The sequence below is a fragment of the Pelodiscus sinensis genome, chromosome 5 (genome assembly GCF_049634645.1).
Source record: "Pelodiscus sinensis isolate JC-2024 chromosome 5, ASM4963464v1, whole genome shotgun sequence".
Taxonomy (NCBI): Eukaryota; Metazoa; Chordata; order Testudines; family Trionychidae; genus Pelodiscus; species Pelodiscus sinensis.
This window is the reverse complement of record NC_134715.1, coordinates 130,734,065-130,757,354: the sequence shown is the minus strand read 5'-3', so window position 1 is coordinate 130,757,354 and position 23,290 is coordinate 130,734,065. Positions and strand designations below refer to the sequence as shown.

At 42.1% G+C, this 23,290-nt stretch overlaps 1 protein-coding gene across 4 annotated transcripts in view; it reads left to right on the top strand.

Moving 5' to 3' along the window:
* Window positions 1–22,855, top strand: part of ALMS1 (ALMS1 centrosome and basal body associated protein) — a 99,602-nt gene extending 76,747 nt beyond the window's left edge. For all 4 annotated transcript variants that reach the window (XM_075931031.1, XM_075931030.1, XM_075931029.1 and 1 more), the window contains 8 exons: window positions 4,902–5,019; window positions 7,018–7,209; window positions 8,739–8,983; window positions 10,937–11,117; window positions 11,409–11,472; window positions 15,218–15,304; window positions 17,669–17,768; window positions 22,549–22,855. In XM_075931031.1, coding sequence (XP_075787146.1) covers window positions 4,902–5,019; window positions 7,018–7,209; window positions 8,739–8,983; window positions 10,937–11,117; window positions 11,409–11,472; window positions 15,218–15,304; window positions 17,669–17,768; window positions 22,549–22,593 — 1,032 coding nt within the window. In that variant the 3' untranslated portion in view covers window positions 22,594–22,855. The remainder of the gene's footprint in view (window positions 1–4,901; window positions 5,020–7,017; window positions 7,210–8,738; window positions 8,984–10,936; window positions 11,118–11,408; window positions 11,473–15,217; window positions 15,305–17,668; window positions 17,769–22,548) is intronic.
* Window positions 22,856–23,290: the final 435 nt, after the last annotated feature.

The window sequence follows — 23,290 nt, the reverse complement described above, 5'->3', positions numbered from 1 at the left end:
TGAGGTGTGTGCTGATTGCACAGAGCATTGACTGTGAGAGCCATGTGCTCCCACTGCATCTAATCAGAGCACTGCTGTGGTTCAAGCAACACACTCCGCAAATTCTAGGTACACAAGCGCAGTTAGCAAAACTACCCCACCCAGGTGACAGTCTTGGTTCCAACAATCTTGGGGTCCACTGAGATGGAATGCTTCTTATGTCACCCACTCATTAGACTAGGCTGCCCTTTGCTGCTCTAGGGCCCAACCATAGGAATTAAGCCTACTCCTGTAGCTCTGCTTCCTGTCCCTAGCCACTCCCAACCTATTGGACCTTCTTCCAGGTTCTTCCGAGGAAGAGGGAACTCTCTCTACCTTCTCTCTTCTGGATCTTTTCCTCTCTACTGAGCTGCATCAACCTCTTGTACAGTTTAGCTTCATCTCCTCTGGCCAGGAGGACAAGGTTCTTTCCCTTGTCTTACAAGCCATGAGAAATTAAGCCCCATCACACCCCTTCATTCACTTCCTTCCTTTTCCTCCTAATTTGTCTGTTGGAGATCCTGTAGACTTTGTAGAGCAATAAGTTCAAAATATACCTGCTCTGCAATCACTTAAATATTCCCTCCCTGGTTCCATATTTCTTCAGATAAAACTGGGAAAGCGGGACTGTGTACTTTGGCTCTAGCTGGTCTGAGCAAACCTACTTTGTACAATTGTAATTAATATTAATTATTGTGTTAGTCATGGGGTTATATTTAGATGAGAACTTCTGGACTTTTCTGATTTATTTGTATCTGTAGAAATGTGGTTATAGATGGCACTTTAAACTGTAAAGTTTGCCCTGAAAATCTCTCTCAAACTGTCTAAAGGCCTGATTCAAAATTCACTGAAATCAATGGAAATCTTTCAATTGATTTAAATGGATGATAGACCTTGACCATAGTTAGGAGGATAAATGAAGGATAATTATCAAAATGTGGCATGAGCTTGGGTTTGATGAAGATACAGTATTGAATGTGATATGTTCTAGTGTTTGCATAGTACATCTTTCTGGTTCTTGTATTTTTAAATGTTAGTACTCTCTGTTTAATATTTGAGAGAACAAAATGGTAGTGTATCAGTGCTCATCTACATTTCTATTTTAAGATATACTGTTGATCTTTGATGAAAGCAGTTAATAAATCAAAACATTTAATGTAGGGTAAGTAGGTTATTAGGTGTTTGGGAGTAAATGTGCCTCTTGATTTTTAGCTTGTCTAAAATATATAAAATTACTGCAAATGATCCTGAAGTTGCAGTTATAGTCAGAAAAGTGACTTCTGTAAAAGTGACATTCAGATTGTTTATTTTCTGATACTCAGTAACTTTTTTAGATCAAATATTCATGGTTTACAGGTTAGGAACTGATTCCCTTCTTGTCCCCTCTCAACTACCAGCTCAGCAAACTGCACCCAGGTTTTTTGTTCTTTCTGGTTATTAACCATCCCCAGAGAGGGGAGCGTTAGGAGCATGGGACTAGGAGCTACGAACTCTTGAGTTTTAATTCTAACTCTGATACTGTGCTTTTGGGAAAGTAAGTTGATCTCTTTGATGAAGTGTCCCCCTGTATAAAATAGGGATAAGAATGCTGTTCTACTTCAAATAAGGGTAAAAGAAAGTTGGTTCAATTATTCTATTTTTAAGTACTATGCATATTTTGTAATATTTGGCATGTATATAATAAAAAATGGAGGTGTGGTTTCTTTGAATCTTTATGTAGAATATAGCAATCCAGCGTGGCTTTCTACAGCTTTGTCTGTGTAGTGCCAACAATAGCTTTTTGTTTGTTATAAACAACTTTTAAAAAAAACCAAGTAGTCTGGTGGCACCTTAGAGACTAACAAAAATATATGTATAGTATCATGAGCTTTTGAGGGCACAACCCACTTCTTCAGATGATTTGTTTGTTGTAATTAAGGTATGCAGGAGTTAAAGGTAGATGGGCAGTAGACAATAACGATCACTGATTGTCCATATGTGCATTCTACTAATGATGTGTATGCAAGCTGTACACTTGAATTTGGAGTCTTTTGGTCTTTTCATAGGCTATGCATGCCCTCTCAGTTGTAGCCTGATTATATAATGCAAAGCAGTTAATGTAATAGAGATAAGATGGCCCACTGGGCTGTATGGTGTCTTTGTATCATGATTTGAAGACATGAAAGAGTTGGTCACACCACCTGCCACTGCGGTTCTTCTCATTGCCTCCTGCTGTCCGTGGTTAGCTTACTGTCGGTGGTTAGTGAACTTTCTAGCACCTTTTTTCAAACTTGTTTAGAGCATAATTGGTGATAGTAATTGCCTTGTTAGCATTGTATTCATTTTATTAGTTTTGTTTTACCAGAACTAAAATTTTTCTTTTATGAGATTGGCCTCAACCAAATCTCCTGTGAGAGTATTGTGCTCTTTAATTATAGGCCCTTAAAACATTTATTTTGTTTGGGGAAAGTCTTGGAAATTGTGCCATTTGCAAGTGCTTCACCCATCGTAAGTGTAAAGAATAGGGAAATGTAGCTGCAGATCTACCTTATGAGCAAGTCCATTAAGTTATTGGACGCTGGGTTATATGACCTACCTGTATCTTCCATCACTAACAAATGTGAGAACTGGCTCTTTGGCCCAATTGGCTCCGTCTGTTTCAGCACCAAGATCAACCTAATTTGACACTCATTGTCCGAAAAGATACAGGGCACATATTCCAGAGGCAGATCTCTTAAGATCACCTAAAAGAAGAAAAGAGTATCTCCTCGAGATCACTCTGCTTAGTCTCCTCATAGTGCCAGCGCATTTTCATCAAGAAGAGGCTTCTCTGAAGAGGTTTCACAAAAAGCACTGCCAAGACTTCCTGTGTAGAGGAACTTGGTTCTTTAAACTTCCAACTCTTCAGCATTGGCACTACTGAAGAATGACCTGGTACCCCATAGTCTGGTGCTACAGACTGGCATTGCAGCTTCCTGCATTGGCAGTGCTGTTACTGAATGTGCAGACACCATTGATGAGGGATATCTTGGAACCATTCCCATTGTCAGCCCCTCAGCACCATGTGGCACAATGAGTGTTGACAGGTCTGACAGATCTTCATGGAGATTTAGTGTCCGGCAAGTCTGGAGTGTAAGTGAGTGTAAGTTCAGAAAATGTCCCAGTAGTCTGCAACAAAAGATGTTGATAGGAAAAGATGGGAGAGGGGCAGCCAGTAGGGGGAGCATTGACCTCCTCATGCCCAGCAAACTCCCAGGTTTGGGACCACTCAGGTCTCAAGGGTGCCGGACCAGGGAGGTCCAACCTATATAAGAAAGTGGCACCCTTTTTATACTCAGTTTTTATTAAATTTCTGGTTTATCTGAGTAATATTGTCAGCTCTGCCTCCACAGAACCCTGTTCTGGATTTTTTTTATTCAGTAACAGTGCCAATTTTCTGCTCAACAGTATACAAATGCTGGATGCTTCCTTTAAGGTGTTTACTATCAAATATAATTTGTACTTCTCAGGTACTCTTGAAGTTATATCTGGCACCAGCTGCAAAACCAGGGTTTGCATTGAAGTTGGTTTGAATGGAAATAAGTATGTATATATTAATTGCTGAATGACTGCGTATATCTAACCTGCTTGAATGCTGAAATGCTTGTTTGGGAGGGAGGGAAATCAATTTTCTCTGCATATAGAATAAGGATTTTGTTTTTCCAGAATGTGTATATGCATTTTGATTCGGTTCTCAGATGTGCAGGTGCATGTCTGCCATATCTATCATGTAAAATCTGCCAGAGCTGTAATTGATTTTACAAGACGCAAAGTGACGCATTCTTGTATTTCTGAGAATAAAAGCCAGGTCTTTTAAATGCGGTGATTGAAATTATGCATTGTTGAATTGATGACAATGAAGGTACCTGAGCAATAAAATATAGCTCCTGTTGCGCCCATCAGATTTAGTATTATGAGGTATTAATAGAATACTGATTACTGTAATAGGTGTGAAAAATCTGTTTCCTAATTAAAATGAAGCACAACTAACTTCATTCTAGCAGCTGTTTGACGCCACATTGTCAAAATTGAGGGCTGTAGAAGCATTGTCAATAACTGCTGAGTTATTTAAACACCAACATATCCCTATTTACATAATCAGAATACAAATCTTGCGTAAAGAGGTGCATTGTATTCACAGACAAAATGCCCTACAATTTTAAAGGGCAATAAGATCATTACACAAATTTACAAAGCAGCTCCATTCAATATTAGATCTATGAGCACAGCTAGTTCTATTTTTATGATGAACTAAGAGGTACAAGTGCCTGTATAACCTCCCACTCATGGTACTTAGCTCCTTGTTTCTTACCTCCTCTAAGTTGCAGTTTTCTCAACAGGTTTCGCCTCAGTAGAGAACACTGATTTTTGGGGGGCATGAAAAAAGTGGGAGAATTTTTTACTGGTGCCTTTTGGAAAGTCCTTTGCTTTCTTTCTGGTACTGTAGAAACAGAAATCATTACTGAGCAGAAAGGGAACCCAGCAGCCTTCCAGCATAATCCCTTTCTCTTGCAGCGTTCAGGTACCTTGGTCCAGATGTTCTGCCTTGAAATTGCACAGCGCCTTCTCTCTCAGGTTCTTCTTCTGACTTTGTGAACAAAGTGCTCAGCTAAACGTACAGTTCCTGGTGCACTTACATATAATAGAACTATTGAACCATGTTAAACATGCTCTGTCCTCAACTCTCCTCATTGCCAGGAGATAAATGCTTTGGTTACCTGCAACCCTTTGGCTTGAGCCCATAAAAGAATCAGTAAGAACTGAACTTGTGGCTATCGTTCCCTTGCAGCTTGATCCCTCACCTCTGCCCCCAGGCTGACTTGAGTTGAATAGAGATCCCCAAGAACCTGTTATGCTTTTTCTAGATGACAGACTCTGTTATTTCATCAGAATCTTCTGCTACAATCAGCAGTTCCTGGAGACCAAGCTCTGCCCTCAATAACAAGCGACACACACGGATGTTAAACAAGGGCATCCAAGCAGGTGAGTTTCCTTAGGTCTGATCTTCATCTCTGCTTATTCACTTCTGGCTTTCATCTCAGGGCTGTTTCAGAGTTTAATGCAGGTCTTCACTGACAGGAAAGTACACTGGGCATTCGCTGCCTACAAATTGTACTGCTTTGATCCTTTCAGAATAAAGTGTTAAAATCAGACACTTGCATTTGTTGGCTCCCACCATGCTACTGGCCCAGGTATTTGTTCATCTGTGAATTCTGCTATCTCAGACCTTTAATCCGTTTCAGTATCAAATAACTGATTACACTAGATTCCATGTTACTTTTCTCTTGTAAGAGTTCTAAAAGTCCCGAGGTCCTTTGTATGCAAGTTACTGAATATCTTTCTAAGCACTCACTATTCTATCAGTCTAGTCAGCCAGCCAACTGCAGTCTTTATTCCTGTTGGCAGGATTCTCCCTTTGCATATCTCTTGTCCCCACTTCAGATAGGATTTATTTATTGACTGGTATGCTTCCTGGGTTCAGGTCCCTCCCCCACCCCCCACATCCTCCAGTGACAGTTTGTTAAAGCAGGCCTGTACAATCCTACTTTAAGGGATGAGTGACTGTTTGGATGGACAAAGAAAATTCCTGCTTTTCATTATGATTACTTTGATAAGGAGCAAAATGCAGGACAATGTAGCACTTTAAAGACTAACAAGATGGTTTATTAGCTGATGAGCTTTCGTGGGCCAGACCCACTTCCTCAGATCAAATAGTGGAAGAAAGTAGTCACAACCATATATACCAAAGGATACAATTAAAAAAAATGAACAAATATGAAAAGGACAAATCACATTGCAGAACAGGAGGGGGATGCGGGGGGGGGGGGGAGGAAGGAAGGTAACTGTCTGTGAATTGATGATATTAGAGGTAGGGAGAGTGGGATGTTTGTGAGTTAATGGTATTAGAGGTGATAATTGGGGAAACTATCACCTCTAATACCATTAACTCACAAACATCCCACTCTCCCTACCTCTAATATCATCAATTCACAGACAGTTACCTTCCTTCCTCCCCCCCCCCCCCCCCGCATCCCCCTCCTGTTCTGCAATGTGATTTGTCCTTTTCATATTTGTTCATTTTTTTTAATTGTATCCTTTGGTATATATGGTTGTGACTACTTTCTTCCACTATTTGATCTGAGGAAGTGGGTCTGGCCCACGAAAGCTCATCAGCTAATAAACCATCTTGTTAGTCTTTAAAGTGCTACATTGTCCTGCATTTTGCTTCATCTACCCCAGACTAACACGGCTACATTTCTATCACTTTGATAAGGAGGTGTGAATAAACTTAGTATCTGGGTTGGTAAATGTTTGTGACATTCTTCCAAGGTTGCTTATAGTTTCTTAAGCCTTGGTTAACAGCTTCAGTTTTACACACATTTAGTTCTCCCTTGTTTATCCAGTAAAACATAAGCGGCCTTTATGACACAGCCCAGAAACAGGAATCTTCCTCTACAAGAGAGAGAGGAGTTCATTCCCTCATTCCACTCAGTGCTTGACCTTTGCTCTAACTGCCAATTGCATTAATGGTGTGATGTAGACACCTTTTTGCCTTGGGAGCCAGACTGATGCCACAGAACTAACTTCATGAAGATCATCATATAGTAACAACCCTTGGTCACTGTATTTGAGCTGGATTTGGAGTGATAACTTAAAAGGCGTGAGTCTTAAAGTCCACCAGCCCCATATATAAGATTACAGTAAAATGGCAAAAAACTGTCAACCTTCACAAGTGCCATCTTCTAAAAGGCTTAGAGCATGTTGATGATTGAGGTGTTCCTCAGAAGTCTTCCATCAAGGTTCTGGTCTGGTTCAATCCACCTTATCTTATTATATCTGACAAAGTCAGAGTACATGGGGATATGGCAGTAGGCCACTTGCTTAGTTTGAAGGACCAGGGATGACTTCCCAACATTTTAGTGTGTTTAGTCATTGCTGCTGTGGGGTAATGTGTTCCTTTTTCTTTCTCTTGAACTATAGGTGACTTGGAGATTGTGAACAGTGCAACCAAGAAAAATACTCGAGATGTTGGTGTGACTTTCCCCACTCCAAGAGCTAGCCAGGCGAGGCCACAGAAACCCCTGAGTTATGCGAATGATGGTTTTGGGCAGTTGAATTGTGTGTGTTCAGATTTTCCAAACCTAGCAGGCAAGGGGAAACAGCTATCACAAGGTGAGCCCCAAGCATTGCACCTTGGAATGGGAAAGTGCTCACATTTCCCATCAGCCAGCATGTATTACCAATCAGGGGCAGATGACAGTTTTGCGGGGCCCCGGGCAGCGTAATTCCGCGAGCCCCCCCCTTTGCCATGGCGCATGCGCAGTGACGCCATGCGCATGCGCAGCGGCGCCACGGCACATGCACAGGGCTTTTTGAAGCGCGGGGCCCGGGGTGGCTGCCCTGTTCGCCCTGCCCTATATCCGCCCCTGTTACCAATACACAATGTATGTAATTAGGAGATCTCTAGCTGGCCCCATAGGAACAGTCTCTAACATTGACAAATCTATCGTTTTTTTAAAGGCAATGGAATTACTAACTTTCATCAAGGATTTATAGTTCATTATTTTTAGTGATTCATTTATTGAGGGTGTCATGGAATAAGTGAGATTTCAGACGAAGAGAAGGTCATGATATTGGAAGGAAGTGTTCTTGTCCCCTCTTCAGCTGTGGCTGTATCTTGGGAAGATACAGGGTCCAGCCTCCTAATCTGAATTTCCCTTCAACACTCAGCTGCATAGCTGTTGAAATGTCCTAAAATGTTATATTCCATTCCTGTATGCAGTTGTTCATCATGTTTTGGTTAGGAACAGATAACCCTACTCATCACAGTCTTGTATCTGCTTCACATGAAAACTTCTAAAGTGTATGTTGGAGGTATAAGCAACTAGTCTACTGTCCAGTAAGCATATATTTATCAGATAGTCAACTAGTGAGTAGTCGCTTCCCCTCCTTGCTGCCTCTATCAGCACCGTGTCTATGGCAGGGGCACAGTGGGGAACTGGAGGTGCTTCCGCCTTTGAAATGTAGCAAGAATGGGGCTCTTGTACATTTCAAAAGCAGGGAGTACAGGGCCAGTTGGGGACTGCTTGAGTCCTCCTCTCGCCCTATGCTCCCCACAGCGCTTCTGCCTTTGAAATGTAGCAAGAGCTACTGAGGCTCTTGCTACATTTCAAAGGCAGAGGTGCCCTTATGGACTAATTGAATAGTCGATGCAAATTCTATTGACTATTCAATTAGTTGATTATTCTATATTTAACATACCTAGTGTATATTTTAATTGTATTTACATTCCAGAAGGCTGCAAATTCAGGCGGGCTAAGCACTCACATGCATGTAAGGGGTTTGGAAGATACAAAGCACTTGCCCCTTAGAAACATCTGTAAAGAGTGATTAAACTTTTGGGGATCATAGGTGTTTTAGAAATGTGAAATTATTAGTAAATGATTATACAAGTAAAGAGAAATGTTGTTAGTTGAGCCATTTCAGAGGGTTTTATCTATGTTCTTTGACAGATTCAAGGACTTCCCATTGAAGTCAGTGGAACTACTGACATGAGCAATGGCTGTAGGATCAGGTCTCTGTGTTTGGAGGCACTGTTTATACAGAGGGTCTGGAAAAGAGAAGACAAAAGGGAAATGTATATATTCTTTAACATTTTTCTCTAATTTGTACTTTTTGGCTCTAAAAAATATTTTCAATAGGAGTTTTGTGGTTTGTTCCTGCTGAGGATTTAAAATCCGATTCTAGGAAGGAGAACAAATTTAGCTCCTTTTCTGGTCCAGGTCCATCCTGGTTTGAGCCACTGACCAGCACAAAGCCATGGAGAGAGCCACTCCGAGAGAGGAATTGGCAAGAGCAGCAAAGAAGCATAAAGACTCAACCAGTGGTCCCAGTAAGAGATGTTGAGAACAAGCCCCCAAGACCATTTGTGAAAATGACACTGCAGGTAAGAACACTCCACTTTAGAGGTTCTTGTTTTACTGTAATTTTTGGAGGAGTGAGGGGAAAAAGATGGAGAAGATGAAGTCATGTTTAGGTGCTCATAAAAACAAAACTTGTGGCCCTGATTTTCACCATTTTACTTTCATTGCTGTATGCAGTCAACAAGTATAACAACACTGTTGGATAATTTTACACTTTTTATAATACCTATGTCTATACAAGCTAAAATAATCAGGATGATCAAATCTCATGTTTCAAGACTTCAGAAGGAATGTAGCAGCAGCAGTAACAACATAAATTTTTTTAATTGCTGCCATGCAAAAGTATTCATGAATGCTAAGTAATAAAGATTACAGTGTGATATTTTAAAAACAGTGAATATAACAGAAACATAATACATTTATCTATGTATTGGACACTAAAATGGGGATTTCATGTATCCATATGGCAAATTATTTAGGTGCTCAAAACCAGGTATGAAAAATACAGTTTTATGGTGAGGATCAAAAGTCAGCAGAGGTGGACAGCAGTGTTCCCTACCAGCAGCACAACTTCACAGGTGATTAATCAGCCCCACCCAGTCAGAGGCTCAGGGCTCCATGCATGGAGCGGAATGACTGGGCAGGCCTGATCAATCACCTGTGAAGCTGTGCTCCATGCTGCTGCACAGCTTACAGGGAACACTGGTGGACAGAAGTTGATGTCAAGGGGCATTGAGTTTCACACCTTGATGGCCTACTTCAGCAAGAGCATTATTACCTGCTGCCTTGTGATATGGGGTAGAATAGAGATGAAGATAGGTGGTGTCAGCATAAGCACACATTGTGACGTTCAAGGAAGGGGTCTCAGCCAAGTCACAGTACTCGTTGCCTTTATTTTTTGAAAGCTGCTTATTACTATTAAACATTGGGGTTAAAAGGAAAGTGAAATGCTGAGATCCCACTTTAAAGTTTTCTTTAGAAGCCAACATATTCTAGATCAGGGGTGGGCAAAAGGGCTGGATTTGGCCCGCCAAGCGGATTAATCCGGCCAATGGAGGCTCTGCCGTTCCTCCGACCCCAGGCCATTTAGGGTCTGGGGGCAGGGGAAAGTGCACAAAGTTTCCTCTGCCCTGCCAGGAGCATGTGGCGCTTCAAATCGCTGCATGCTTCTGGCAGGGCGGGAGGAGACATCGCGCGCTCCCTTGCCCCCAAGCCTTGATTGGCCTGGAGGTGGGAGGATGTGTGAAGTTTCCTCCACCCTACCCCTGCCCTGCGAGGAGCATGCAGCACTTAGAGGTGCTGCACGCTCCTGGCAGGGCGGGAGGAGGCTTCACACACTCCCCAACCCCCAGGCTGTGATTGGCCTGGGAGTGGGGGAGCATGGGAAGTCTCTTCCCACTGCCAGGTGCATGGTGCTTAGTGGAAGGGGGAACAAAGGGGCTTCCGGACCAATCATGGTCTGTGGGTGGGGAAGCCCAAAGCATCTTGACCCTGCCCCTTCAGGTGCAGCCCATGGCCACTTCAAAAATTTTTGAAGTGGTCCCTGGCAAAAAAATGACTGCCTGCCCCTGCTGTAGACACTGAGATATGCACTACTTAAATGGATAGCTGTAATAGACTTTAGTTTTATTTTGATGGAAGTGTTTAAGTCAATGATTGCTCCTATCTTGGTTTGGGTGTGTGGCTGCCTGATCTTTGACTGCTTGTTTAAACTGAACTTCACACCCTCTTTTGTAAATTATTTTAGCTATTCTTTTCCCCAGCCAGTTAACTTTCATGCTGTTTAATGCCAAAGTACTTGTTAACAAGACCCCCAGAGAGCTGCTCTGCATTATGGGTACAGCATTCTGTACTGTGAGAGGGTGATTTTTTGAAAGGAATGCTTTCCACTATTCACTAATTTTGATCATCCCCTCCCAGCTTGCAGGAATATTCTAAAGCCATTTTATCCGCAGAGTGTTTTTCCCTCTGCATAGGAGGCGCTTGTATTGCACCGTCCTGATTTCATCTCCCGCTCTGGGGAGCGTATGAAGCGCCTGAAGCTCATCATGGAAGAAAGGAAGATTCAGAGTGTGTTGCAGAACGAGCGAGAGGAGCTGTTCAATTCCCCAGAGAAGAAGGGTTATAAGAATGCTAGTTACCTGCTCTATAACAGAGGTGCCTCATGTTTGTGCGTGCTGTATAGGGAATACTGAATTTACTTGGCATGATTTCAAGTGTACTTTATTTCTAATGAGATTCTTTAACATAATTATTCATTTTATATACATTTATTTTATATGTATCATGAGATTCTTATAATAGGGTAGTTATCCATTCTATATAAATGAATTGTATATATGACTGAGATTACAATAGTAGATCAGTGCGCTAATCTAAACAAACTTGTTCACTGTTTTTGTAAGCGCTAGAGTTTTATTATGCTCAGAACTTTGCCTTTCTGTTTAGATTACCTGGTTAAACAGAAGGAAAGGACAGTTCCAATGAGAGAAATGGTTCAGAGATCTAAAAGGTAAGGCTAAGACTTGTATCAGATAAACTAAATCGGGTGACATGAATGGGGTGTTAAGGATAGAAAATTATTCTCACTCTTACAAGTGAAGGTTTTGGCTGCTTAGGATACATCAAGTGGTTTTAGTACAAAATGTAGAGTTTGCTGTTAGAAGGGGAGCATGATTTGTTATTAATAGACATGTTTCAATGTTTTGGTTAAAAAAAAAAAGTTGGGAAAATTCTGAGGATTCCTGTCTCTGATGAAGTGGATCTTTGCCTATGAAATCTTATGCCCAAATAAATCTGTTAGTCTTTAAGGTGACACAGAACTCCTTGTTATTTTTGCAGATACAGACTAACATAGCTACCCCCTTGATATTTGGGAAAATTATTTATTTTAGCTGCATCTGAACATTTCACTGCAAATATGAGAGCACTATAACTGAAATGGACTAGAAAAATAAACCTTTAGTTTGTGAATAGTCTAGCCATTGCATAAACTGAGTGAAAAGCAAAAAGTAATAAAGCATCATGGATAGTGAAAGGTAAATTAGGGTATGTCTACACTGCATTCCTCTTTCGAGAGAGGAATGCAAATGCAGCCAAGCGAAATTGCAAATGAAGCGTGGATTTGAATTTCCTGTGCTTCATTTGCATAATCGCATCCAGCCACTATTTCGAAATACCCTATTTTAAGGTAAACATTGCTGTGTAGACACGGTTATTTTGAAAGAAACCCCTTTTTTCGAAATAACCGTTAAACCTCATTTTTTGAGGAGTAAGGGTTATTTCAAAAGAAGGGGTTTCTTTCAAAATAACCTCGTCTACACAGCGTTTTTTATCTTGAAATAGGGTATTTAAAAAAAGCGGCCGGAAGCGATTATGCAAATGAAGCACGGGAAATTCAAATCCGCGCTTCATCTGCAATTTTGCTCAGCTGCATTTGCATCCCTCTCTCAAAAGAGGAATGCAGTGTAGACATACCCTTAGAGCTCTAAAACTTTTACAGGTATGTGGAGTGCTGCAGACATCTAACATACCACTGCTTGAAAGTTTGGGACAAAAGATTGAACTTTTGTGCTCTGGGACTCTCTGGTCCTGCCAGACCACGGATATTGCTGGACCAGAGAGCTTTATTACAGAGCCATCTGGTGGGGCAGCAGAGCCCGCAGGGCACCAGAGCCCATAGCCCGCTGGGCTGAAGTCGACAGGGCTGCTGGAGCCCATGGGGTGGGGGGAACCACAGAGCCTGCAGCTGGTGGGGCCAGGAAGGGAGGGACTGCAGAGCCCACAGCTAGCGGGGCTGTGAGCACCAGCAAGGCTCCTGCAGCCAGGGGGATGAGGGCAGTGGTGCCAGGGAGCTGGGGAGAGGACCTGAGTGGAGAGGCTGGTGCCCCTCCTCCTAGATCTTCCCTAGTCCGGCAAACTCCCTTGTCTGGGACTGCTCAGGTGCCATGGGGGAGCTGGACCAGGGAGGTCCAATCTGTATTTATATATAGGATAGAAATTGGGCAGAAGTTGGGGGGGGGGATTTCATAATAATCAGATAATGAATTAAGGATACAAAAATGGTGAGATAGGGACAATAAGTGAAAGATAGCAATGAAAAAATTGATATTTCAGCTGGATCATGAAAATGGTACAAGAGGAAGGAGGTGAGAAAAGAGGGGATGAGACATCTGCATGGTAGCTTGTATAGTACTTAAGTCTTTTGCTTCTGGAGTACTTTCCATACAAAAGATATTGAAAGAATCAAAACAGCTACCACAGGAATATGGAGTCAATGGAATTTAAACATATGGTAAATCACTGGAATAAATTGCCTAGGGAGATTGTGGAATCTCCATCACTGGAGATATTTAAGAGCAGGTTAGACAGATATCTATGAGGGATGATCTAGATGGTGTTTGGTCCTGCCGTGAGGGCAGGGGACTGGACTCGATGACCTCTCGAGGTCCCTTCCAGTTCTAGTATTCTGTGATTCTATGTGGCTGATTACTTTGCTAAGTACTATATACAGGGCAAATACATGTCAGAAAGAATAAATACTATACAAAATAAACCCTGTGATTTAATATAAAGGCCAAAAGAGACTGAATAAGATGATAAATTTTATTTCAGAGTTGTTTCAAAGGTCATAAATGGAAAGTTCATCATACTTATGAAAGTTGCTTCTGGCCCCGGGAACGCAGATGCAAAAATCTTAAAATGCTCCACTATTCTGGAAAAAACTCTGTCCATAGGTCAGTAGGACTCCTTGATCTGTGCTGTTAATTGCAGCATCTTTATGAACTCAGAATTCATAAATATCTGAATTTACAGAATGTCTGTTAACTCTGAGTTACTCAACCTGGATCCAGTTGTGGTATTTTTATTACCATTTATTTGTTCATTCTGCACGCATAACTTTTCTCTGTTTAAGTTGGAATATAATTTATCACTTTCACTGGCCTTTTAAAATCTTCCTATTTAATAAGCACACATTTTTTGGTCATTCCAGGGAGGAGAATATTCTATTTCTCCTTACACCTTGATAAACTAGTTAGAATTCTAAAATCACTATGGAACGGGATGCTGAATTAGCCACAATTATGGATGCCCTACATATGTTAAATGTCTTCATAAATAGGCACACCAATGGCCTAATATCTGAACAGCAGATTACTTTCTAGTTAATGCAGCACATCCAGCCATCCCTAGCTGGAGGGAACTGTGGAGAGTAAGTGGGACAGTAGTCTGAAAGAGTTCTGTGGACTGTCCCATTCTTATAATTTAGGTCCGAAGGGGATTTGATGCCATTTCCAATGGAGGACTTGTATGACCTTAGGGAGAGACTTCCAAAAGGCGCATGTGCTAATGCATAATAAGTAGGGCCCTACCAAATTCACAACCATGAAAAACACATGTGAAATCTTATTTTGCTGCCCTCCCCCATGAAATCTAGTCTTTTATGTGTGTTGTCCCTACACTATACCGATTTCATGGGGAAGACCAGCATTTCTCACACTGTGGGTCCTATCCCAAAAGGGAATTACGGGGTGTTGCAAGGTTATATTAGGGAGATTGCAGTATTACCACCCTAGCTTCTGTGCTGCCTTCAGAGCTGGAAAGTTGGAGAGTGGCAGCTGTTGACTTGGCACTTGGCTCTGAAGACAGTATCCTGCCAGCCACAGTGCAGAAGTAAGGGTGGCAGCTCTGCCTTCGAAGCGAGGATTCCGGCCAGTAGACATCACTCTCCAGCTGCTCAGCTCAGAAGGCAGTATTGTCGCCAGCAGCAGTCCAGAAGTAAGGGTAGTAATACCACAATTCCCCCCCCCCCCCATAATAACCTTGTAACCTCTCGAGGTCCCTTCTAGTTGTATGACTCTGTGGTTCTCAAAGCACTTCAGTCTTTAATATCTTTAATGTATTTATCCTCTCAACAGCTCTGTCAAAGAGGTTGGTGCCGATGTTCCCATTTCAGAAATGAACTGAGGCACAGAGAGGCTAAGTGACTTAACCAAGGTCAACACGGGAAGTTTGTGTCAGAGTAGGGAATCGAACCTCTCCCAAGTATTAGGCTAAAACCCTCAACACTTCATCAGGAAGGTTGGCCTGAAGCATCCACCCAGAGAATGAAATCACCTGTAGCTTTTTCAGTTGTGAATTGATGCAGTTCTGAACCTGTGACTTCAGAGGCAAAAGATCAATGTATTAATCCAAATACCACCTACCTCCTTCAATTTAAGGCTTACTAGAAGTTATTCATTTTGTCTTCTCTATAGAGGTAATGCTGCTAGTGAAGTTTTTAGAAATGTTGGGCTTCTGGGAGCAGCTACAGACAGAGTAGGAAAACAGGGACAAAAGAGAAGGTATGTCTTTGAGAAGGTAGTAGCAAAGCTTTACCTTAGTCACTGCAGTAACAGTTCCCCTCTGTACTTACTATATATATATATTTTAAATAATGGAGTCCTTTCTTTCTATTTTAATGTGTAACTGCCTACTACCACAAGAATCCGCTTATATAGGGTATGTTTGTTCTAGAATTTAACTCAAGTGAACTGATTGCTAATTCAGACATGTTTAGCTAACATGTTTATACGTGGTAGTCTGGGCTTCTTACAAATGTTTGTGGATTATTCTAGTCTGAGTTTTAGGATATTTGATGGGAATCATGTTCAGCACTGGTCAAATTCATTGCCAGGGACCACTGGGGATGGTGGAAGAGTAATTTTAAGTAGTGAAAGTCTGCTTTGTCTTGTACACACCCACTTCTTTTCCTGCTAACACCTCCAGCTTTCATACCCTATGATGTGTTTTACAGAGGTACTTAATATCAAATTGGTGCAAGTTACACAACTTTGCCACTTGCTCTCCTTTTCTGACTATCTTACCATATTCTGTCCCTGCTGAAGTTAACACAGACACTGCCATGGGAGGTGTACTCACTTACATGGAATCAAATGTAGCTGAAAGTATCCCTCATCCTCAAGCCACTGAAACCCTTTCTAATGAATACTCGTTGAAGGAATAAATGTCTTTTTAAAAGAAAATCTGCTTCTAATTCCCTCTAAAACGTAGGCAGTGATCTGATTAAATCTACTGCATAAAGAGTCACGCAATAAATCTTCTAAAAGAATGTGTTTTTGGTACAACACCGTGTTTATAGAAAGTTTCTCCTGTGTACACTTGATCCCAAATCTCTCAGGGTATGTCTATACTATTCGGCCGTTATTCTGAATTAACTTCCATAGCATCTACACAAGCAAACTGCTATTTTGAATTAAATTCAAAATAGCGGGGGACTTAATTCGAGTTTGGTAAACCTCATTCTACAAAGAGTAATGCCAAACTCCCCCTTCCAGCTCCCTCCTCCCAGGTTTCCCCCTTTCCTCTCCCACCCTCATTCCCACCTCAGTTTCGGTCAATAAAGAGAGTTTGTTTTTGGCAAGAAATGTGTTTTTATTTGACATCAGGAAGAGGGATTAGGGAGGGGTAAGTGTAAGGAGGGAGAAATGAGGCACAAGCCCCCAGTGGAGCACACCAGGGAGGCTCTTAGTACTCCTCAGAGTGGAAGCTCTCCTGCAGGGCCTCCTGGATACTGACAGTCCCCCGATGGACCTCCAGGATGGCAGCCTGCAGAAAGTGCAGCCAGGCTCGCAGCAACATGTCTACGAGAAGCACCAGAGTGCCATGGGGCTGTGGTGTCCCAAGAGAGGGCATCAAGAGCATGCAGAGGCACAAATGCTTTGCTGTCCCTCATCGAGGCAGGCAAGCAAGCAGGGACACCTGAGAACCGGCTGCCCGGAGGGGGAGGGAGGGGCGGTGTCCCCTTAAGCACAGGCATCCGCCTCAGGCAGCAGGCACACACAGACACTCCTGACCTGATGCCGGGCCTGACGTGGTTCTGGCTGGCCTTAAATCTGATTCTGTGTCCAGTCAGTGTGGATGCAGTATTTCGAATTAGCAAAATGCTAATTTGAGCTGCATTTTGTGAGTAGACACATTAATTCGAATTAGCTTAATTCGAATGAACTATTTTGAATTAAGATAACTCAAATTGATGCTGTAATATAGACATACCCTCAGTAAAGAAGCAAGATATAGTTTTTCTTGTTTAAGTATTACAGAGGGCTGATAATTCAGATTATGAACACTGTGCCTGAAGTGGCAGCAGCAACGCTGCCTGGCAGAGGTCTGAGTCCTTATGCTTCCTAAATTCAAGGCTGCCCATTATTCCCGGTCCTTGCCTGGGAAATTTTCAACAGGAGGAGAGGGCAAAATCTGGCCTAGATCTTTAAATATCACAGATGATTCTGTCAAATTTTAGGCATTTCAAGTGCTTCTTATCACAGAAATATCTACTATTCATGAATAAACTTGGTATTTGCATCTCAATATGCCCATCCACTGGTGGTACTATTTCTGTTTTCTGTTTCCACTCTTTGAAGCAGTGCTGCTATATCATTGACATTACTCCCAGAAATACTTTTTGGGGGGGGTGATACTTCAGTGAGTGGCATTGCGGGATGTGGGGACTTCCGGTATCTTTGCTGATAATGATCATGGATTTCACGTTTGGCCTCCATGGCACTAGAAACCCCAAAAGATAATCTTTCTCTACTATATTTGACCGGAAGTTTTTAAGAGAACTGAAGATAAAGAACAGTGTGCTTTTTTCATTGACAAATTCCTTTACTCCCAAGTAACTTTTTTCTGTTTGTATTTGCACTAAGAATCTATGAACGGCTGCCTGAGGTGCAGAAGAGACGAGAGGAAGAAAAAAGAAAATCTGAATATTCTTCATACCGGCTGAAAGCACAGCTTTACAAAACGGTAGGTGTTCTGTTTCACAAGCCGATCTGCCACAGGTCAATAAGGAAAAGAGAACTGCAGGTAAACACATTACACTAAGATCTCTTAGTTTGGTTCCGATTCATTTACTCTACATGAAATCATTATAAAGTGAGTGCAGAAGTGGTTGAAAAACTATTTTTCAGAGTAATTATCAATGATTCACCATCAAAAAGGACTGTTATATCTAGTGGTGTCTCACACGAGTCTGTCTTGGTTCAATACTATTCAATATTTTTGTTAATGTCCTAGTTAATGAAGTGGAGCGTATGCTTATAAAATTTGTAGATGACAGCAAGCTGCGAGTACTTTAGAAGATAGGATTACAATTCAAAATGACCTTGACAAATTGGAGAATTAGTCTGAAATGAAGAAGATAAAATTCAGTAAAGGCAAGTGTGAAGGACTACACTTCGAAAGGAAAACTTAAATGCCTAGCTACAAAGTGAGTAGTGACTAGCAGGCAGTAGTATAGCAGAAAAGGTTCCGCTTTTGTCATCCAAGTGGATGACAAAATAAATGAGTCAACAACGTGATACAGTTGGTTTCATGTCAGCATCGAGGGGGTTTGACTACTTGACTTCTCAAGATTCCCTCCCTGGCCCCGTATTTCTATTATTCTATTCTATTTATACTTTGTTTACAGTATGCACCTCTGTAAAGGTGGACTGCTGTGCAGAATATATATAACTTTAAGCTAGTTGTATTTGCAAAGCATGTTTGATAAGTTTAACAAGGAATCACGGACCTGGTTATAACTTTAACTACACGGTTTGAGAGGACTTTGAAAAGATGACTTGTTAATCCCATATATTCTTAGGAGTTCATTTAGCTGGCAGGTTGGCCAGTGCTAATGTGTTAAAGATTAATACTCCAAATTCTTTATGCAGTCATATTGTGACTTAGAGGCAGCTATAGTAAAAGACACGTCACACAAAGTACCCTAGACACATCTGTGTTAATGCATCTCCCTTTTAAGTTTCAGCAAAAATGACTCTGCCATTTCCGAGAATGAGGCTAGGAAAGAATATATTGTTTGGCCCATTTATAAGAAATTCTTGACCTTTTCTTTGAAGAAGCTGTGGTGCCTCCATGCGTTTGAGTAGGAATTCAAAATTTGGCTGTGAAAATCTGCCAATATTTGGCCAAATTATAACCCTTTGAAAAACTTGAGTTGCACATGCTCAGTAGCAATTACTTGGATTTTAGCATTAAAATTCCCTGTAGATTTTGTCCTGGCTGGGTATGCCCCAGCCTGTGGCCAAGCAGGCTTTTACCTGCAATTGCAGCTCTGAACTGCTGTAGACTCTGCCCGTGCTGGGTTGCATGTGCAGTAATGGAGAATAGGGACCCTGACTGGCATGTTATCAATGATGACTCCCTGCCCGGGCCGAGGTGAGGAAGAAGCTGTCTGATGTGAGTCAGCAGGGACATGTGCCCGGCTTCCTGGGTCAGGAGATTGGAGCATTGGTGTGGAGAGGGAGACTGGAGGCTGGCTCAGGGAGGGTGAGAACGTGGAAGTTGAGGTAGATCAGTGTTTTTCAAAGTGGGCAATGAACCCACTCTGAGACAGCTGCTAACAGGCCTCTCCAGTTTGTTTACTTACCAGTTCTGCAGCCACGGAGCCTCGCAGCTTCCATTGGCTGCAGTTCGCCATTTGCAACCAAAGGGAGCCGTGGGAAGCGGTGTGGCCCAGGCAGCTTCCTGCAGCTCCCCTTGGCTGGAAATGGCAAACTGCAGCCAATGGGAGCCATGAGGCTCCATGGCTGTGGGGCCGGCAAGTAAACAAACCGGAGTGGCCCATTAGCAGCTTTCTCTGAGTGGGTCCACGTCCCACTTTGAGAAACACTAAGAATGTAAGAATGGCCATACTGGGTCAGACCAAAGGTCCATCTAGCCCAGGGGTGGGCAATAATTTTTGACCAGGGGCCACTTCAGAAATTTTTGATGTGGCCACAGGCTGCTCCTGATTGGTCTGGGGGTGGAGGAGTGCGCAAAGTAAGTCTTTGCTCTCCCCCCCACCCCTCCCAGAGAACTACCAGCTGTTCTGAACATCTCTCAGTTCCCTCTAGGTACCCATGCACCTGAGGGGCCTGGGGAGTGGGAGCACGTGAAGTGTCCCGCTTCCTGCCCCCTTTCTGCAAGGGAGCATGTGCTTAGAGCCAACTGCCCTCCCTCTGCCCCCAAGTTCTGATTGGCCTAGGGATGGGAACGGAGCGTGCCAAGTCTCCTCCCACCCTGCCCCTGTCCTGCAAGGAGCATGCAGTACTTAGAAGAGCCGCACCCCTTGCAGGGTGAGAGGAGACTTAGCGCGCTCCCCCCACGGCCAGGTCAATCAGGGCTTGAGCGGGGGGAGTGCACAGTCTCCTCCCGCCCTGCCAGGAGCGCGTGGTGCTTCTAAGCACCGTACACTCCTTGCAGGACAGGGGCAGGACGGAAGGAGACTTCACATGCTTTCCCCCATCCCCAAGGCCCTGATTGGCATTGGGGCGGATGGAGTGTCAGGACCTCCAATGGCCGGATCAACTCACTTGGCAGGCCAGATTCAGCCCACAGAGGCTCTTTTGCCCACCACTGATCTAGCCCAGTGTCCTGTCTGCCGACAGTGGCCAATGCCAGATGCCCCAGAGGGAGTGAACAGAACAGGGGATCATCAAGCGATCCCTCTCCTGTCGCCCATTTCCAGCCCCTGACAGAGGTCAGAGACATCATTCCTACTCATCCTGGCTACACTGAAGTAGATGAGACTGAGACTGTAGGAGGGAGAGAGTTCCAGGTTGATTGTGTAACTTTAATTTGACCCTCGTGTGTGTGTGAGATGATACAGATTTTAATTATATGATAACTTACTGTTTTTTCCATAGGATCCCTGATTCATTCAGGGCACAGGGTGGATGGTGCTCTGTAGATGAGTCATATTTGGATAGCATAGGAGAAAAATTACTCAGGTGTTGGAAAAATTAATTTGATTACGTATTTTTCCTTTTTAAAGACGTGAGTGCCCATGCATGTATTCAAAATCCAAACCAATGAACCGTTTTTTGAGGTTGTTAATATCTTTAAGGATGCAGGGCCGGGGGGTGTAAGCAAGACATTGGCCACTAGGTGTCAGTACACGAGCTGGAAAGGAAGAATGTTGTTTCTAGAGGCATATAATACACTTCTCAGAGCTGCCATTCCCACTTGATGCTGTTAGAGAATCTGTTCATCTGATTTTGACTCCTTTGTTGCCTCCCACCAGTTACTTTTAAACTTTTGTTTCAATTATCAAAGGAGCAGTGGTTAAAGTTCTTATCTTCCATCCTTGGGACCAGAGTTCATTTCAGTTTGGTCAACTTTTTGAGTTCTGGTCGTCTGAGACCATCTGATAGACTGTTAATTCTGCCAATTTTCTACAAAACTGTCAGAAAAGAGCAAGACACAAGCTTTGACACTGGTGCCTTTACTGTGCAGCTGCACATGGCAGACATAATTTATTCCAGTCAGGGCTGTTCTTCAGTAGTCATGCAATGTCAAGTATTTTGAAATTGCAGGATGGAATAGGGCAGCATGTGAGCAGTATTCTAGGGCAGTATTTGTGCAGTATTCTAGGGCAGGTTCCATACCGAGATGGATGATGATTGTTCTGTTGCTCCCAGAGTCTTCTGTTATCCATACTGTAATGTTTAGTATTATGTGTTTGTGTGTATCTGCTTCCTGTCTTTGGGGCAGTAGGTCAAATATGCTAACAGGCATGTCAGTTATCTGTTAGGAGATCATATAGATACTCTGCTTTGTAAAGTGCAGTGTACAGAATCAAGACTTCTCCATGCTTTGGCGATACTGACATCTGCTGATTGAACCAGCACAAAGGTGTGGTTGTTTTATATCTGAAGTTTGCTCACCTAATATCAGAAACAGCTCACCAGATGCTCAAAGAGAAGAGATGTAGTAGTGAGAAAAAGGTGTGAGGGGGAAGAGAGTGAGAGAAACCTGAATTTTCAGAAACGTGGAGAAGAGGAGCTGTGTACTTGATCACAGTTGTCTGAAACAGCCTCACAATATGGGACAGCCTGTCACTGAATCAGGAAAGAATAATAATACAGCATAGATATTATATAAAACCCCATAATCAGTGGAGAACCTGTTTGTACACATAATGACTTGACACATTAACTGTGTTGTAAGCCCTTGTCTATTGTATTATGATAGTACATCTGCAGAGCCACAAGAGTTGTCCGGGGTGGGGCCTGGTGTTTTTTGTGTGTATGCAATCATAAAGCATTGCTAGGCAAGAGGAGTAAGGGCTCTTTATCTTATTCAGTGATGCACAACTAAGGTTCTGATCTGGCCTTCTAGAAAGGTGTATGCTTAATTTTTTTTTGTTTACTAAAATACAATTAAAACAGAGGAGTAGCAGCTGGTACTTTCATCACACAATAAGTCCACTATGTCAGTCAAAACAGGTTTTTGAGTTTGGAATTGAAATATCAGCCATTATACGGTTACACATTAATCCCCAATTTGCTTCTGTAATAACAATGGACACTTAGTCCCTGTCTGGGTTCTCTGCTTGTGACATCCCACTAGTGGGAAGTGTCTCAACGTTTTTTTTTCTCCTTATCCCTCTAAGGGGAAAAGCATAGTTGGTATAAGATATGTTAAGGGATTTATCATTACTTACGTACCGGTGACAGTGTTTGAACAGTTTAATATGAAGTAGTAGCATTGTTAGAAAAATAATACTAATTAATCTGTTATATGTCTTCATATTTTCCCACAGAAGATCACCAACCGCATCTTAGGAAGAAAAGTGCCTTGGAACTGATTGGAAAAATCAGCATCTATTTAAATAAGGTGTATTGTACGTAGTGAATTTTTAGAATCTTTCCTATGTACATTCATTTGTGATGTGAGAAACCATAGTAAATTTTCCAGTGTGCAGAGAATGTTTGGTGTAATTCAATAATGTTGTATGTGCTTAGCATGTTGACAGTTTGTATTTTTATTTAAGGATCAATGATTTTATGTAGATTGCTTTTAAAAATATTTAAATTAAATGACCGATTTCAGCAGCATTTTTATGCCCTTCCCGGATTAATTTAGTTTGGAAGTATTTATAAATACTTAAGAATCAATGATCTCTTGTAGATAACAGATTTTAACTATTTATTTTTATAACTATTTTAAGAATGATTTTTTAATTTTTATTTCATAGCTCAATATTTGTAATTATTTTGTACTGCTGAAAAAAATTAAATAGCTTCGGACTGATTTACAGTGTCACTTTATAGTAGTCATTCTTCAACAGTTTGGTATGTATGGCATCCACAATTAAACAGCCATGAAAGGTTTCTATTGGGTAGGATAAGTGAAGACTGTAATTGATATCTTTTAAGGTGGGTGGGACAATTTTATCACTCTGTGGAGTGGATAAGCTTTTGAGCCTTCTTTGAATAATGATTGAATAGTTATACAACCTTGTTGTACTCAGCAGTAGAGGCCAGTGCAAAATGTATTTCTCC